Raw genomic sequence first — 17,967 nt, 5'->3', positions numbered from 1 at the left:
GGAGATGGCCAAACTGACCCCCATGGCCCGGGTGGATGTGGATTTTTGTTTTATGGAAAACAAGAGATTGTGAAACTCCTCCTCATCCCCTGGAATTGACTTGCTCGTGGAAGGATGTGGACAAGAGCTGGGAAGCAGCCTGGAAGCTCCTCACCTGTTTGTCAGTCGATGGGTGTGTTGAAAAACTGAGCCAGGTAATTCCTGATCAATACCAGACTCTGATCCAGCCGTGTGGGCTCAGGAAAAATGAAGAGATGCAGTCTGGACCTCTCCCAGTCACAGGAAATTACAGCACAGAGAGTTTACGGAAAGAGAAATAAAACAGTCCTGACTGCAAGCTGAACTCCGTATCAGGAAAAGAAAATCTTAATCCAGGAGACACCTCGGCTGAACATCAATTCCAGCTGAAAACAGCGCTGCTCCGGTGGAAATACTCCCGAGGGGTTTTCCGAGAAGGGCTTTTCCAAAGCCGGCGTGTCTGCGGCTGCCGCCCCATCCCTGCGAGCTGCAGTGCGGAATTTTGCCATCAGATGGCAAAGCAGCGATGGGGAGCAGCGGGAAGCACCTGCCGGAGGATGCCACAACCACGGGAGGGGCTCTGGGGTGGCCAAACGGAGCTTTGGTGTCAGACGTGCTCGGCCCCGGCGCTGTTTGCAGGCGTTGGGCTGGGCAGATCTGCCTGGTGGGAGATTTTCCATCCCTGGATGAGGCTGAGTGGGAGCCACGGGAGTGGGAAGGATTTGGGGCAAGAGCTGGTTCGTGTTTTAGGGTGGAAGCACGAGCTGTCTGAACCCAGGGTGGGTTTCAGGGGTGTTTCAGCCCAGCCATGCCCAGGGTTGTGCAAGAGCCTGACACTGCCGTGTCCCAGAGTGTCTGTGGCCCCCCGGGAGCTGCCTGGGAGCTCCAGGGATGTGAGCAGGGCACTCTGCTTCCTGCACTGAAACCCTGCTCATCCAAGAAAGCTGTGACTTCCCCTCACAGAAACAACCCAGAGGAGCCCATTTCGAGCATCACACCCAGTAAAAAACAACAAGCCAAACCAAACCCAAAGGCAAACAGCTGCCTGAGATAGCTGGTCTCAAAGGGCAGTGCTTACAGCAGGTGACAGGTGAGTCTGTGTTGTTTTGCTGCTACTTGTCATAAGGAAATTGCTTTCTCCTCCAGTGAAACTCACGCCCATTGATCTGCACCACGAGGGCGGTGATAGCGGGGATCCCAGGCGGAACCTTGGCTGCTCTCCTACCTGAATGGCTGCTAAAAATAGGACTGAACTCAGCCACCAGGCTATAAAAAGGCACTCCCAGGAGAGCCTGGGATCCCTCAGCGCCCGTGGCCCAGGAGCTCGCCTTGAGCTGTGTCCAAAGGAGCACAAAAAATGATGGAAAGGTAAAAACCAAACCAGCAAATAACCAATGCTGTGGTCAATGTATTGGAATCAACCAAAGTAGGATGGGGGTCTTGGCTTTGCCATGAGTAAATTTAGTGGGATGATTTTCTGTTGAGGGTTTGGTGGGCTTTGGTGTTGGCTTGGATGAAGGGAACTGAGTTTTTGATTACAAAAGCAGGCCGAGGTGGGGTGGGTGGGTGTGGTGTGTGTTGTGATGATGATCTCTGGGTCTGAGCAGAGGCTGATTCCCAACTCCAGGGTGCTTTGTACAGCCAAGTGTGCCAGATTTTGGTGCTGGTTCCCTGTGTGCTGTTGAGGGGTGGAGAAGTCTGGTTTGGGTCTGGTTCTTTGAAGGGTAAAATTGGTTATGGAAGTAAAATCAGCATGAGGCACCATCCTGGCTTTCTGGTTTTCCAATAGCAGTGTCTTTGGTTGAATTTTGCTTATAAATGTAGAGATAAAGGGTGGTGGGAAAGGCAAGGATTGGTGCTCTGAGCTCTGTTCCCAGCCCTGCGCTGGTGGGAGCTCACAGAAGGTCATCACAAGGTGACCAAGGCCACTTGCAGGAGCCCACATCCCTTGGCCTCTCCAGGGGCTGGAATGATTTTTAGCAGCCAATACTTTAAGGGGAAATACTCTAAATTCTGGCTTCTGTGGCTCACTGGGCGCTCCTGGGGTGTGGTTTTTCATGTTGGTGTGGGAACATGTTGCCACGGGATAATGGGATGGTGTCTGGGTGATGTCCTTGCTGGATAAAACCCCCTGGGTGACGACCAGGCTCCTCCTCTAGGATATGCCCAGTCCATCTCCTCCCCCTCCACAGTTTCGGTTCCTTTACCAAGGAGCCTGTGGTTATAAAACCCTGCGTGAGCCATCTGCATCTGGAGCACTCAGATAACAACCATAAAACCCACTGATCATTAACCAGGAGCATTAATGACCCCAGACACCCAGAGCACCCCTGTGTGCCAGCACGGGGGACACTTCCATTCACCCCAATTGTGCAGTGGCCTGGGGAAGACAAAAACCAGACTGAAAGTGTTGTTTTTCTCCACAGCAACACTCGGGCTCCGGCTGAGGAGATGCCTCAGTGGGATGTGGGGCGGCAGCCGTCAGGCAAGATCCTCTCTCTGGACAGGCGAGAGGCCAAGAAAGTGCTGGAGATTTATGTCAAGCGCTCACTGAGCTGCCATGAAAACTCACTGGTGGCCAAAAAAACCCTCCAGGAGAAAGACAGAGGGCGAGGGAGGAAAACGGATGGGCTACAACGGTCAGAAAGTGATTTCTGCACGTACTCAAGTGTCAAACCCAGCCCCAGGAAGGACCAGGAGGAGAGACTCAAAGCACCAGACCTGGAGGAGACTTTGGGTGATGACAGCAAAGCTGCCCAGGAGGTGCCTAAAGAGGGGCTGAAAGCCAAGAGAAAAAGCACAAAGAACTCTTCCCAGAGCAAAACACAGCGCTCGGGTTCAAAACCAGTCTGGCTGAAAGGTTTCCTAAATCTCTTCTTGAAGAAGAGCCCTGAGGACCAGAAGGAAAACACAGGGCAAAAAGCAAAGGAGAAAGATGTCAAACATCAGGGCTCCAAACCAGAAGGAGCCAAAAAACACAGAGTAGACTCCAGCACGTCCCCAGCGCTGGGCAGAGCCCTGAAGAAGAAGCCCAGCCTGAAGAAGGTTTTCTCCCTGAAGAAGCACGGGGAGGAGGAGCGGGGAGAGCCGGGATCCGGGGCGAGGAGCAAGCGCCCCAGCTGCCTTCCCCTGCGGCACGTCCTGGCCCCGGCCCAGCCAGGTGGGACCCACCCCAACCCTGACCCACCCCTGCTGCCAGCAGGACCCTGCTGGGCTCCTCTGGGGAAAGCCATGGTGTTTAGTGCTGGTTTCTAACGCCCTCCCAGGGTTTTCTGGGGCCTGGGAGAGGTTTTGGAGACTCCAACCCCAACCTGCTGCCCCAGGAAGGGTCGTTGTGCCCGTGCTTTGAGCGCAGTCACCCCAAGTCAGCTGTGGGCAGCTATCACCCAAGCGTGAGCTTTCCTCCTCTGGCAACCAAGGGTCACGGTGGTTTAGTTAAAACCTGAGATTAGATCCCAAGCCACTCTAGGGCCAACGTTAAGCTGCTTGAGGTTTGCCTTGGGGCTGGGCGCAGGCAAAGCCTGGACACCATCCCCAGCCCAGCCCATCCTGTGCCAAAACTCTGCCCAGGGGATCCCTGAGGAGCTCTGGCAGATTGAGGGCAGGCCGCAGCTGCTCCGTTGCTTCCTTCACCTTCGGAATGCGCTGAGCCGGGGTGGGCACCGCTGACAGAGCCAATCCTCACTGCTGGGTCTGTGTTTGTGTCTGGCAGAGGCGGAGCAGCCCGATGGATGCTACACCCAGGTGTCCCAGGACATCGGGCTGATCGTGCAGGGCAGCAAGAGCCAGGGGGACACAGCAGGAGAGCGTGGGGAGCCCCCAGAGCCCCCCGGCACCGACGGGGTCGGTGAGTGTTGGAAACAAACGTGGGGAAGACTTGTCCCTGCAGAGTCTGCGTGGCATCCACCCCTGCTTCAGGCCTGGTCCTGGGGCTTTTGTAACCCCCAGAGCTGGATGGAGACTTTGTGGGAGATTTTCAACATCAGGGTTTGACTGGGGGAGAGGGAGATTCACAGAATCCCAGAATGGGTTTTGGGTTGGAAAGGGCTTTAAAGAATGCCTCATTCCAGCCCCCCCTGCCATGGGCAGAGACACCTTCTGCTAGACCACAAAAAAGACAAAATTCAGGGGTAAAAGAGTATTTTTGCTGGCTGAGGGTAACAAGAGTAACAAGGCACAAGGCAATAGGTTGAAATGGGTTTTGGAAGGATGGAGGTGGATAAACATTGCTCAAGGAATTTTTCCTGGGGACTAAACAGAGCATCTAGATGAGGCTTGGAGAAAGGTCTGGAGATAACCTGGTGTCTCTCTCTACAGATGAAGCCATCAAGAGAATTGTTGCTCTGCTCCGGAGTGCAGGAGATGAGCTGGACAGGGAGGTGAGAGAGCTGGATGGGGCTGAGGGAATCTGGGCCAAGCTCTGCACTGCTGTAAAATAAATACAGCAAAACCATTGATTTCCCCAGGGCAGGAGAACACTCAGGAAAATCAGGAAATGCCAACTTTTAATTCCTTGCCTGTGATTGTGCCTGGCTGTCTGTCCTGTGCCAGCTGCAGTCCTGGTGTGGGGTGAAGGTGTCAGCACGAGGGTGGCACACGGAGTCCTTCCCTCACCTCGTGCACGCTCTTGTCTCCCACCCAGGTGAGGGAGGACGCACGGCTGCAGCTGTTCTTCAGGGACATGTCCTACAGCTCCTTCAAGAACCTGGCTGACGCCTACGTGCAGAGGGAGCTGACAGCCAGCAGGCCCAATATCAACCCCCAGGAGATCCAGTTTGCCTACACGGTCCATCTCACCGCCACGGTGGCAGGGATCTGCAGCCAGGCAGTGAACAGGATCATGGGCTTTGGCACCCGGTACCTGGATGATTCCTTTGCACCCTACGGCAAAATTCTCCAGGTAAGGAGGAGGATGAGCCTGGGGCTGAGCTCCCAGCAGCAAGTCAGGGCAAGTGCCCTGGGAAGCTGTGGCTGCCCATCTGTGGAAGTTCCAGGAGAGGGCTCGGAGCAACCTGGGGTAGTGAAAGGTGTCCCTGCCCATGGAGGGGTGGGACTGGATGAGCTTTAAAGGTCCCTTGTAGGCACACAGATTGTGGTGGTTGGGATGGGGCTGGCCCAGCCTCATCCCCAGTGGGTGCAGCTGTGAGAAGCAGGTGAGCAGCACTGACAGCAATGAGCCATGGAGTGCTGAGCACCCACCAAAGGGAGCAGAGGGCACACGGGTGCACTGCAGCAACCATGAGGGGTACAAAAGTTTGGGCTAAAGAACAAGAAGAGCAGATGTTTGAAGCCTTCTGAAATTGTATGGTGATACTCTGTGTATTGTGGCTGTCTCAGCTGTGACGTGCTGTGACAGTCCTTTGCAATCCAAAGTATTCCATGATTCTGAGAATATTTCTTCTGTCACAGCAGAAGAGAGAAAAGCTCAGGACAGACCACTGTGACAGCCCAGACTGACAGCGGCTGCTGTGAGGGGCCCGTGGTGCCTGGGAAGCCAAGGATGAACATTTGTGGTGGGAGGACAATCCCTGATGGTCACCTGGATGTGGAGTGACCTGAGCTTGAGTGGATTTAAAATCTTTTCAGGAGAACCAACAGTGTGAAATGCTTGAACTCCACCTGTCTGGGGGTGAAAAGTCAGTAAATCAAACAGAGCCCAAATTTCACCCTGTATTTATATTTTAGCTCCTGCCAACTGCTTGTGTTGAACCTCAGGGTTTGTTGCTGCTTGTACACATGTATTTATTTACCTGTTTTCTAAATGTATTTGTGAATGTACAACATAATTTTTGTAGTTTCTGCTACCAGCTAAGAATCCAGTTTGAAAAAAATTCTAAAACTCAAATAAATTGGTGCCTAAATGCCAGCCAGGCTTGTCTGCTGGGAGTTGTGTTATAAATAGAATAATGTTTGCTTTGCTCCAGCTGCTGTGGGCTGCTCCTTTCCAGCCAAATTCCAAGTGGCACAAGGGACTCTGAGAGCAGATACACAGTGTTGTCCTGCCATTTTTACAATTTATAGGCTTTCCTTTTCCAGCAGAAGGAGATTTACTACCTAGAGCAGCTTGATCTGACACCAAGAACTGGGTAAAGCTCATTCCCAAGCGGTGCAGGAGCTGTAACATCCTCAGGGACTGGGGATTTACAGCTGCTGGGGTCTCACCTATGAGCTCTAAGAAGATGTGAAATGCCAAAGAGATTTAAGCCCTAATCACTGGGAATGTTTCCAGCTAATCTTTGCCCAGACCCCTAAGTAGGGCCATGGATTAAGGCAGCTCTGGGCTGGGTGGGGGGGTTGCCAGGGCTCGGTGTGGTGGCAGCAGCAGGAGCATCTCCTCTGCAAGGGTGGAGCTGTCCTGGGGTGAAGGAGATGAACTTTTTGGGTTTGCATTGTGCAGGAGGGATGCTCTAGTGGGTTGAAGGTGATGGTGGTGGCAAACAAACGTGTGGGCGTGTGTCACTGCCACATTTGGGGTGAAAATCCCTCATGGGCCACTGGTGACAGCCCAGGTCTGCCCAGCATCTCCTCTCCTGGAGGATCTGAGCTTCTTGGTCCTTTTAAAACCTAAAGTAAATGAAAAAGGGGAAGCAGAGCCCTCACAGGACAGAAGCAGCTCTTCCCACCCAGATCCACGTCCCCAAAACCTTCAGGGCTGTGTTTGACAGCCACAGGATTGAGTCACCAGCTGCCGAGGGAGGGGGGACAACATGCAGGGCCCCATCTAATTCAGCCTGGGATAATTAGAGTGTGGAAAACATTAAATCCCACTCCTGGCTCCTGCCAACAACGAGTGCAGTGTCAACACTGAGATCCCTTTTGGCTGGAAACCAACCCAAGAGATTTTACTGTGGGAGAGACTGAAACCGCCCTCGTCTGTTTGCAACAGTCCCGACATTCCCGTTCCCTGCCCAGACCCGTGGGGTGCTGCTGGGCTGGGACCAGGGCTGGGTGAGCTGGTGCTGGGGATGTGGTTAGAGGGTCACAGGATGCCCCAATTTGTTTTGCATCTGAGCTCTTGCTGTGTCAGGGATGGGTTGGGATTTGCAAGGAGCAGAAAAGGGCTTTGTCTCCTCATGGACTGCCCAGGGGAAAGTCAAATATTCTCTGTCCCAGAGGTTATCATCTTCCATCAGCACGTGGGATGCACCTGCCAGGTGAAACAGCAGAGATGAAAACTCCCAATCCCTTCTCCTGTGCTATTCCAAATACCACAGCTGAACCAAACACTCTCCTTCTCTGCCCACGGGACCTTTTCCCACCCATTGGGGCAGCCGTGCTGGGGAAACAAGGAGCCAAAACCTGCCCAGCCCCTTGCACAAGAGGCTCCTGCTCTCAGAAAACCCAACCCAGTGTGCAGGGATGCTGCTCAGCTGGGCATGGTGGGATGAGGTGGGGAGAACCACAGCTGCCTTAGTGCAGCACCCCAGGGCTGGTGGCTTTTGGAGCCCAGGTCCCTTCCCAGCACCTTGGATTAATCTCCCGGCTATAAAGTTGGGACCTGGTTGCCTGTGACCACTGAAGATATTAAGGAGGTTTTAAAGAAGGGCAAGTTATTAGTCCTGGGGGTTTGAGCCATTTCCAGCTCTTGGCATTACCTTCATCCTGCCCTAAACACCCCGTTGTGGCTTCCCTCAGTGAAGACAATTGCCTCGCATGAAAATCCCCAGGTCATGGCCACCGGCCATCTGGGCAGCCACATGATTCTGCCCGGGCAAAACACAGCCCTGCACAGCCCCCAGCCCACCCAGGGCTCCTGGGAGCTGGGGGCTTTCTCCCCACACCATCCCAGGCTGCTGCAGGCATCCTGTGTCTCCAAAGCCATCAGTCCCCACTAATCCTGCTTTGGAGTGCAGGGGCGGGGGGAGGGCACCTTAGAAAATCAGCCTGGCACTTAATGAGCCAATTAATGCAAAATTTGCTGTCGCTAAGAGGATGATGACAAGGTTTCATCTCACGGGAGCATGGAACTGAGCCAGGCAGGATGATGCCTCCTGGATGCTGTCCCGGGCCGTGGTGCTGGCAGCTGGGGAGGGTGCGGGGGAGATTTGGCACCTTGGCCCTGCTGGAGAAGCCCCCGTGACTGAGTGCAGGACAGAGCTGTGTGTGGACAGGGGAGTGTGTTCCCACAGCTCCCATGGGATCATTTATACCCTTCCCAAACCTTGGCAGTCAGGGCTGGGCATGGCTGAGGAGGTGCAAGGGCTCAGTGAAGCAGGAGCATCCTACACCTCTTTATGCAGAGCCTGATGGAGTCCCTGGGGGCCTGAGGCAAGCAATAGGAACAGTTAATGCACAGGGAACATGGGAACAACTCATTACAAACCCTCTGCACTTCCAGTGCCCTGGCGTGTCTAGACAAGTCACAAAAACAGGTGATAGTTTTGCCTTCATGAACTTGCCAGTGCTGGAAGAAAATCCTTTAAATGAAGGGATTTGCTTTCCCAGGGGCTGGAGGAGCCAGTGGCATGAATCACACAGATCAAAGCTTTGATCTCTCCAGGAGGCTGGTGGAGGGGCTGGGGTGTATGGGAGACTCACCCAGCAAGGGGATCATGAGAAATATCAGACAGGGGAAAGACAAGAAATTAGGGGCTCCAGTAAGGCTGTGGATCCAGAAGCCCTAATTCAGGCAGTTGTTCACCTCCAGGATAATCCCATTCATATTCATTCAAATATATCTTGGTGCTGGCAACCTCCTTCTGTGTGTCCTGACATGCAGGGAGCACCAGAGCCCAGCCTGGGCCATGCTGTGATATCTACCTGGGGCTTCCAGGCAATGTCCACCTGCTGCTCCTGGTGGCATTTCAACCCAGGGACATTTTGCATGTCAATGTGGGGGACTCTGCTCCAATTCCTGTCTTGGGGACACAGTCATCACTGGAGAAGGCAGGGAAAAATGTATGAAAATTTGGGGTGAAGCAGCACTGCAAAGGTGGTATCAGGATGCTGGGATCATGCTGTGGTTCCCTGTACTGTTCTGGCCAGGCTGGTGCATGGACACAGGGAAGGAGAGCCTTGCTCCTTACCCACACGTCCATGTTGTGCTGTATACACAGCCCTAATTCTAACCCAGGGAATGTTTCCTCTCAGCGTGCAGCTCTATGGATTTGGACAACAGAAACGACACAATATTTATCAGTACTTAATAAATACATCTGTTAAAATGGTAATTTTTGTTCTGTATTTTGGCAGCAGCATTGGATCATTAAGGCTGAAAAGACAAGAAATCTATGGCATTTCTCCCTGGTTTTATAACCAGGCAATGAAGACAGTTCAAAGGCAGTTGATTCTGGTTCAATAAGCACAGGTTTGGGCAAGGTGGTGCTGCTGTAGGGCTTTATTGAGAGGGGAGAGAAAAGCAAATCCAGGTCTTTGGTTTTTGCCTGATGCAAACAATAACCAAGGGTCAGGCAAAGGCAAAACCCTTCCAACAGGGACCAAACTTAAGGAATATTTCCAAACCTAACGCAATGTAACGCCCTGCATCCACCCCTTGTGTAACACCCTCTGGCTTTAAGTGTCTTATACAAGTCTTTACTCACTCAGTACTGAGCTGTGCCTAAGCTGGGATTGATGGAGAATCCAATTTAGGAAAACACCCTTTGATGAAGAAAGGATGAAGCGAAGAGGAATTTTTGCACGGACGTTTCCAAGTGTGACGGGCACAATAACACCAGGACCCTCTCCGGGAGGGCTCCTGGGGCACTGCAGACCTGTTGGCACGAGAGGGGAGCCCTGATTCAGCCCTGAGCATCTGAGCTGGCTGTGGTTGAGGATTATAAGAGCTGTTTTGATCAGGGGAAAATTTCTGTTTTTAGCACAGGCAGCAATTAAAATAGCTCGCGAATCTCAACGCCTCGGGGAGCTGTCATAAAAGAAGGCAGAAAATCCGTCTTCTGGATTCCTCTGCAGCAAGAGATGAGTCTGGAGGCAGCAGAGGAGAAGAGAGCCTGAGGTTCACCTGGTGGAAAAGGACAACCCCAAGACGTCGAGCCAGATCCGCTGCTTTGATCCCGAGATGGCTGTGGAGGATCTCCGGGCTTCCAGCACCCCTTTCTCACTCTCTTTTTCGGGCAGTGGCTTCCTGGCCCTGTACCAGGTTGGGGTGGTGCAGTCCCTGCTGGAGTTGGCTCCCGAGCTCCTCAAGTCTGCCTGCAAGGTCTACGGCTCCTCGGCCGGGTCGCTCATCGCTGCTGCCGTCGTGTGCGGTGTCGGCCTCGGTAAGAAAAGCCCGGCCTCGAGTCCTTCCGGGAGCTCTTCTGTTCCATAAACCCTGGGGAGATGCCTCGGGGTGTTGGGGGGCTGTGGGGCTGGTGGAACTCTCCTCGCTCACCAGGCATTACAGAAACCCAAGGTGTTGCCACCTTGGCAGCCAGCACGGCGCAGTTTTGGGAGGTGTAAGCTGAAAAAGCCAGTTCTGACAGCACGAGTGTTCCCTGGCTCAGTGGGCAGAAATTACAGGGGGAAATCTGGATGCACCTGTCATTCCAAATTCCATATTCCACAGGCTCCTTTTCCTGCTCCTGCTGGAGGAGCAGATCTCCTGCCCTTCTGCTCTGGGGGGTGCTGAGGTGTGTCCCAAAGCCAGTCTGTGCAGCCCCAGGGGCTGGATTTACCCATGTAAACCCTCTTTTCCCTATGGATCAGGTTTCTTGGGATGTGTAGCTATGAAGGGACACGAGTGGCCATCACACAGGTATCTATAGAGCTGACAGCCTTGTTTGCATGCCACTTTGGCTGGTCCCACTCAGCCTCCCCAGGACAAGGGGAGATGTTGTGTGATTCCCAACTCCAGGTGCACCTTTCCCCGGTGCTCCAGCAGGATATTCCTGGAAGAACAGCAGTCTGCTCCAGACCAGGGCTGAAATTTCTCTTATTGTTGCTAAAGGGGTTTTCCTCTGACCCTCTTTCAACCATGTGGAAACAGGCTCCTCTAGCAACACGATCCTCCATGTGTAGAATTAATTCACAGTAGTTAATCCACTTTTAATAATCACATCCTCCTATATTTCCAATTAAATACACTTGTTTACACTTGTGTAAACAAGTGTACACAAGACTTAAGGCTCTAAAGCCTGATCCAAGTTCTGCTTCAAGCAATGGGGATATTTAGGAGGAGCAGAAGGTTTTGGGGACCAAATAATGATGGAGGAAGCTGGGAGGGAACATACGGTTCCTGAAACCTCTGGTGGATGCTGGAACTGTTCTGCAGCTAAAAATAATTCAAAACATTGGCAAATATGTTTAGATAAGGCAGAAAGGAAAATTTCTGCCCACATGGGGATAAACTCCTCCACAAATAAAGCAAGGGCCCCAAAATTTCTGGTTCCTCCTGCTGCTGTAATGGATGGAGCTGGGGCTGTCCAGCAGCAAAAATACCTTCAGCAACTGCTCTTGCTGGTGGCACCAGTCCTGAACTGGATCTGAAATGGAATCTGCTTCCCTGGAGGTGGAAAGCACCATCCACTTAGAGGGGCTGAGATGATCTTGTGCCCAAAATATCTTCCCCAGGGGAACAAAAGACACTTTGGATAGTGATGACTCTGGTCAGGTTTGTAACAAGGAAACTGAACGTGGCACAAGCTCTGTCATACTCATAGTGGGGATGACTGGGTCAGAGAGAAGGTGAAAGGGGCGTTTGGGGTCTCACGGGTGGCTGCAGTCAGGTGCCCGTCCCCTGCCCTGGGCTGTCTGAGGAGCTCTGAGCTCCCAGAGCCAGGCTGTCCTCTGTGACCCCACCAGTCACCTCGTGGGGACATGCTTGTCACCAGGCTGGTGCAGGCAGGGACAGTCACATTGCTGCCAGGCTCATCCTTCACTCGCTCCGCAAAGCTGCGCTCGGCTCTCACCTCTTACTCAGCAGCTTGTGGGCAGTTTTTCCATGTTTTCTCCCATTTCCAGGACACAGAGCAGCCAGACAGGGACCTGGGCGTGCCCCTCCTCCCTGGAGGTCAGGCTCTTTCAGCATCCCCTCTGTGCAAACCCGCCCAGTGTTAATCGTTGCCCCGTGTGGCCTCAGCATCTGCTCAAACACACATAACCCCTCTTAACGCCTGTGTTGCTCCAGTTGCCTTCAGGACACTGCACTTAATCCGTCTGTCTGTCCACACAATCCCATGAGACCACACGGAAACCTCTGCCCCTGCAAAGCCTTGGTGCTGAGCCAGGCCCGTGGCCTCGTGCTGCTGCAGGGTCCCAGGGAGCCCACAGGAGCCCTTGGTGCAAGGACAGCTCTTTGCAGCTTTGGTGCTGGACAAGCTTTCACTGCAAGGGTTTGTTGGGGTATTCCCCCAGGTGAGCTTTCCATGTCAGCAAAGGCACCAAATTCCTTCTGTGGGATCAGGCTGCCTGCAGGGTTTGCTGCACTCCTCTTCCTTCCCATCACCGTGAAACCTTTAAATCCTGGAGTCTCCTGAGCCCTCAGCTGGGGCTCCAGGGCTCTGCTCCTTTAACCCAGCTCCTGGGATGTGCAGACACATGTCATGGCTATTAACACCTCCCTGGAGCTCAGGTGAGCCAGGAATGCCAGCAATGTGGAGCCAGGACACCTGGCAGAGACACCTTCACTCCCCTGGGCAGAACTGGTGCCCCTCATCCTCACACAGGAGCCAGCCCAGCTCCCTGTAAAGCCTGGGGCTGCCCACGTGGAAAACTGGAGGTGGAAGGCAGGAATGTGTCGTGCAAGTCACGTTGTCATGGATAACTCAGTGTCCCCCTTCCTGGGGCTCTCTGGAACTTTTCCCTAATCCTAACCAGGAACATCTTGAGGCCCCATCCCTGGTGCAGGTGGGGATTTCACCAGTGGGGTCACACAAGACATGATGTCCTTTGAGGACATTATGGGGGTCATGCCCCCCTTTCTGCCCTGCCTCAATGTCCCCCACTGTACCATCCTGGGGTAACATAGAGGGGCTGCAAGAAGCTTTATTTGTGAGGAGTGTTAAAAATAAGATTTGAAATATAGCTGCTAGTGCAGCAGGAATATTGATTTTCTCTCCATTTTTACCTCACCTGTTTCAGATGACCTCAAGGAGTTTTTCTTTGCACTGGCAACAGAAGTCAGGAAAACCATCCTGGGCCCCCTCTCTCCGAAGTGCAGCTTGCTGGCCAATCTCAAGGCTGTCCTGCAGCGGATGCTGCCGGAGGATTCCTACCTGCTGGCCTCGGGGCGGCTGCACATCTCACTGACACGGGTGGTGGACGGCCAGAACGTCATGGCCTCAGAGTTCAGCTCCAAGGAGGACCTCATTCAGGTGCAGAGACCTTCCTCTGGTGCCGTGGGTGTGGACATGACAGCCTGGTCAGAGAGTGAGAAAACTAGATAAGTTTTCCTAGAATCAGCCTGGGAGACTTTAGGGAGTTGGAAATAAACAATGATACCCAATTATTAAAAAAACCTGCAGGTGTTGTTTTCCTAATATCTGTTTTCTTGTTAGTCTCATGAGATTGTTTATAAATGGGCATCTTGTTAATTAGCCAGTCAGGTGAAATGTATTGATTAAATGACCAATCAGGTCCACCTGTATCGATCGGTGTGTAAAAGAAGCGGTTCCAAGTAAGGATATGTGTTTATGCCACTCAGCCTTCTGACTGTCTCTTTGTCATTTCCTACTAAACAGCGACATGGGGAAGGTCTCCGCTGTCTGCCTGGGATGGACATACCCCAAGTGCTGGTGGCTTTAACTGCACTTTTTCTACCTGAGATGGGGAGAGAGTCAGGAGGCTCTGCCAGAGCCAGGGTCTCACCCCAATGGGCTCCATGAGCCTGGGGGCAGGGAGGAAGGTTTGCGTTCCAGGATCAGATGGAACAAATCATGCTAAAAAAAGCAGCAGGTTTGTTTCCAGCCTCATAGAGCTGATGTTGGAGCTCTAATAGTGACTTTGCAAAGAGCCCTGTCAGTGCTGATGTGACCTCTCAGCTCTCCCTACAGGTCTCTCCTCAGCCATCTGGCAATGGTTTTCTTGTTGTCTCAGCATTTTCCTGGGAGGAAAGAGCTGGAAAAAGCTGCTGCTGAACAACAAGCAGCTCATTAACCAGTAAATTATCTGCTGGGGGGAGAATACCAGAGTAAAGTCCTAAAAGAGCTGACCCTGAGGTCCTGGGTCCCTTATCCCAGGGAGACAGTAGAGGATGGCAGCTCCAGAGAGGTGTTGGAGTTCACCCCATGGTGCCTCCTCTAGGTAGCCCAGGAGCCTGGGGTGCTCATTCCCAGCTGATGACATTGGTGGGAAGTGGTTGCAAATGCCCCAGCAGTGGCTTTACCACTGACAAATTGCAGTAGGGTGAGGATACCTTGTGAGGGTGCCTTTGTCCAAAAACCTGCAAAGATGGAAATTGGCCCCAAAGCTTCAGCTTGCCACCATCAAAGGACAGTGTTGGAAACAGACATGTAGATTTACAACTATTAATTCTGGTAGCTATAAAATTAAAAAATGCAGTGTTGTGCCCTGCTCCAGAGAAGTGTTTCCACTTCAGTGAAATCAGATGTTTTCCCTTTCTTGAAACCTTTCTTGCCACAGTCCCCAGCAAAGTCCAGGTAGTGCCAGCAGCCTGGTTCCAGACTTTGTCAAGGCTGAATTTTCAGCACCACATCAGCAGCTTTTGTCCAGAAGAACTTTGACATGAACATTGACTTCTGCAATCCCTCTCCTCCCCAGGCTCTCCTCTGCAGCTGCTTTCTTCCAATTTACTGTGGATTCATCCCTCCATCCTACCGAGGAGTGGTGAGTGATATTTCCACTAAAACACACACTCCCAGCAGTGTTCTTGGTTTGAACTTTACACTCCTCAGTAAAGGAGGAGTGTACAGACCAGGGAGGGATAGGTGTGTCCAGGCTTTTCCTTTAGTTGATGGAGGATGATAAAGCCCATCAGCTTATTCTTCACCACATCCTAAGATGACAGCTGGGTGGAATTGCCATCTGGAGAGCCCTCTCCTGCTTTGCCCATGGACAGAGTGTGGATGACCTTACAGATGTCTGAGAGAGATAAGAGGACACCCACAGTGGGGACCTTGAGACACAATCCAGTTATCCCGGGCAGGGCCTGGCTGCAGTGCAGGTTCATCCCTCGGCTCAGGTGCTGACTTGCACAGCTGAGACATCAAGAGTTCGTGGGAGGATCCTCCCCCAGCCCAGAGCATTTCCATACTCTGCTTGTCTGAGGGAGGGGAAGGAGGAGCTCGGCAGTGTTTTCCAGTGTTTTCTGGGCAACCTGTGCAGGGCCTCACCATCCTCACAGGGAAGGATTTCTTCCTAGTATTCCATCTAACCCTAATGGCAGTGGGAAGCCATTGCCCACTTGTCCTGTTGCTCCATCCCTTCAACTCCCTGTCACTCCATCTTCAACTCTCTTGGAGCCCCTTTAGGGACTCTAAGGTCCCTGGAAATGTTCAAGGCCAGGTTGGACGTGGCTTGGAGCAACCTTGGATAGCGGAAAGTGTCCCTGCCCATGGCAGGGGGTGGAATGGGATGACCTTTAAGGTCCCTTCCAACCCAACCCATCCCCAGGTGTGTGATTGCTCTGTGAGGCCTCTCTGCCCTGTTATTTCAACAACATTTAATTCCATCAGCTGCAACTTCCAATCCCACTGAGGTGGGTGGTAAATCCAGATTCCTTTTGGAATTGACATTTTCCTTGCCCAGTATGTAATCCCTCATGAATCTGCAGGCAATTATTAAACATGGGGGCCCTACTGCTCAAGCTCAGAACTTGAAAGTTATACAACACTGTGCATTCTGTGATGTCTGAATTGGCTCTTGACTGCCAAAAATTGTTGTACAAAGCTTTGTGAATGAAAATAATTATATTTCCATTTTAATAACTACTGTGGATTATGGACCTGGTCAAGGAACTGACTGGGTGTCACAGGCAGGGCAGGGGAAGGAGCTGGCAAAGGGATAAAGAGCACAGGTGGGACAAGACGCTGTTGGAAGTGGGAAGGGAGGACAAGCTGGGATGGGCTCACGACAGGAATGTCACCTGTGCAGCTGCTGGCTCCCAACTCAGTGACACCACAAAGGCCCCAAAGCAAACCCTGCCTCTGCTCCTCCCCCAGCGCTACGTGGATGGAGGCTTCACGGGCCTGCAGCCCGTGTCCAGCCTGGAGGAGCCCGTGATCACCGTGTCCCCGTTCACCGGCGAGCTGGACATCTGCCCCCGCGACTGCCCCGCCATCTTCTTCTGCTTCCAGATCTTCAATGGCAGCATCCAGATCTCCATAGAGAACCTCTGCAGGATCAGCTACGCTCTCTTTCCACCCAGCACCATGGTGAGCCCACCAGGACTTCTCCCAGCTTAGTTCTGGTGAAAAGATAAATGCTGCTCCTGCCCTCTCAAGATTTAAGGTTCAGCTCAATCTCCACTGTTAATTAATGGGATTTCAAAGGGAGGGGACAGCACCCCCTGTTTTTGCAGTACATTTTGGGGAAAGCACTGATGATGGGTGGCCAGCTTGGGATGGGGTCCACAACCTGCAAAGGACCAGACAAAACCAGGTGATCTCTAAGGTCCCTTCCAACCCAAATCATTCTTTGTTTCTCTGACCGGTGCTGTGGTGTTTGGAAACCAACCAGTGCTTGCTGCCTTCCCAAATGGGCCATCCCAGCCCTCCACAGTCAAACAGCTTTGGATAGATCCTGTAGTACTGGGGTCAGGGCTCTTTAATGACCTCGAGTGTTTCTCCTTGCAGGTCTTGAACGACATTTTCTCCCAGGGGTACCAGGACACTGCCCTTTTCCTGTACAGGAACAGTAAGTGACACCCCGGGACCCGAGGGGCGCCTCAGTGTGACACAAACATCATCCCCTTCTCTCCGTGTCTCCCAGATGCCTTTGGCTTTAACTACTTCGACGGCAATTTCCGCTTCGGCAGCCCCTGTGGGAAGAATGACTCTGGAAAATCCAATGGGACACACCCCAGCCTGTACAAAAGGGTCCCTCAGTGCCTGACGCCTTACTTCCTGCCAGGTAGAGGATTTGGGGTGCTCAGCTTGGCTTTAGGGCTGCTGCAGCCTTCAAGAGCAGCAGTGTTATATTTAAGACATTACTGAGTTATTTATTAAATATTTCTATTGCAAAGAGACTTTGTAAGAGTGGCTCCAGCTGGACGCTGGCCTGGGCTTCAGTACCTACCTGAGCTGGGCAAGAGGAGTTATTGCATTAATTTTATAATTGGTCTTTATCTCCTTCTGTGCTGTCATTCCTGGGCGCAGGCTTGTGGAAGAAGGACCAGGTGAATGGACTGCAGGACCCACTGGCGAAGGTCCTGCTGCAGCCATACAGGCTCCCAGCCTTGTTCAGGAAGGGGTAAGAACATCCCAACAGAGGCATTAGGGAGTGACACACAAACCAGGGGCTGTGCCTTTAGCAGGGGCTGAAGGGACACATGGAGGGATTTGGTGTTCTCTGAAGGCAAGATCCAAGGGAGAGCAGGTACAGCTGACAGGAATGCTACAGCATCTCTTGGTTATGGAAAAGATTATTACAGTGTGCATTTACCATGAACACCCTCCCCTTTTGCTGCCTTCAGCCATCATTAAACTCAGCCTGTGTACTTTGCTTTTGCAGGGTGAAGAAGGTGTGGGGACTGCTGGAAGGTGTCGGGTCCCTGGTACAACGACTTCACAGGCTTCTCCAAACCTTGGTGCCTGGTTTGCCTAAGACAGCCGTGGACAGGAGGAGGTGAGGGGCTGGGGGGGTTCCAGACACTCAGCATAAATAGAGCAGGGTGCAGAACAGGGAAGCTTTGGGAACATCACCCACTGGGTCATTGATGGTAGGTGTGGCTAAAAACTCCAAATTTGGAGTAGCCTACATTAAAAGTAGCTATTTTTTTATCCCTGTGATATTATTTTGATATCTCCAAGAAGCTACAAACCAGCTTAGTGCTACCTCCCTATTGCAATCCATTTGTGTTCCAGGTATTTATCTGATGGGCTCTGTCCTGGC

The 17,967-nt window shown here is 52.4% G+C and overlaps 2 protein-coding genes across 3 annotated transcripts; both read left to right on the top strand.

The window, feature by feature from the left end:
• The first annotated feature begins 744 nt into the window (after window positions 1-744).
• Window positions 745-5,850, top strand: BCL2L14 (BCL2 like 14). 2 transcript variants are annotated; one of them, XM_041460518.1, is made up of 6 exons: window positions 745-1,386; window positions 2,445-3,178; window positions 3,731-3,865; window positions 4,336-4,397; window positions 4,661-4,918; window positions 5,431-5,850. In XM_041460518.1, exons 1-6 carry the CDS (start codon window positions 1,376-1,378, stop codon window positions 5,473-5,475), a joined length of 1,245 nt encoding a protein of 414 aa, XP_041316452.1. In that variant the 5' UTR covers window positions 745-1,375; the 3' UTR covers window positions 5,476-5,850. The 2 variants fall into 2 exon arrangements, with proteins under 2 accessions (XP_041316452.1, XP_041316451.1); XM_041460517.1 differs by having other exon boundaries at window positions 5,428-5,850.
• A 4,091-nt stretch (window positions 5,851-9,941) lies between these two features.
• Window positions 9,942-17,704, top strand: PNPLA1 (patatin like phospholipase domain containing 1). The gene is made up of 8 exons (XM_041460501.1): window positions 9,942-10,238; window positions 13,039-13,271; window positions 14,677-14,742; window positions 16,077-16,289; window positions 16,710-16,770; window positions 16,846-16,986; window positions 17,232-17,325; window positions 17,587-17,704. Exons 1-8 carry the CDS (start codon window positions 10,037-10,039, stop codon window positions 17,702-17,704), a joined length of 1,128 nt encoding a protein of 375 aa, XP_041316435.1. The 5' UTR covers window positions 9,942-10,036.
• The last annotated feature ends 263 nt before the right edge of the window (window positions 17,705-17,967 follow it).

Source organism: Pyrgilauda ruficollis, unplaced genomic scaffold, assembly GCF_017590135.1.
Source record: "Pyrgilauda ruficollis isolate IOZ18807 unplaced genomic scaffold, ASM1759013v1 scaffold144, whole genome shotgun sequence".
NCBI classification, from domain to species: domain Eukaryota; kingdom Metazoa; phylum Chordata; class Aves; order Passeriformes; family Passeridae; genus Pyrgilauda; species Pyrgilauda ruficollis.
This window is presented reverse-complemented; position numbering and strand designations above follow the sequence as displayed.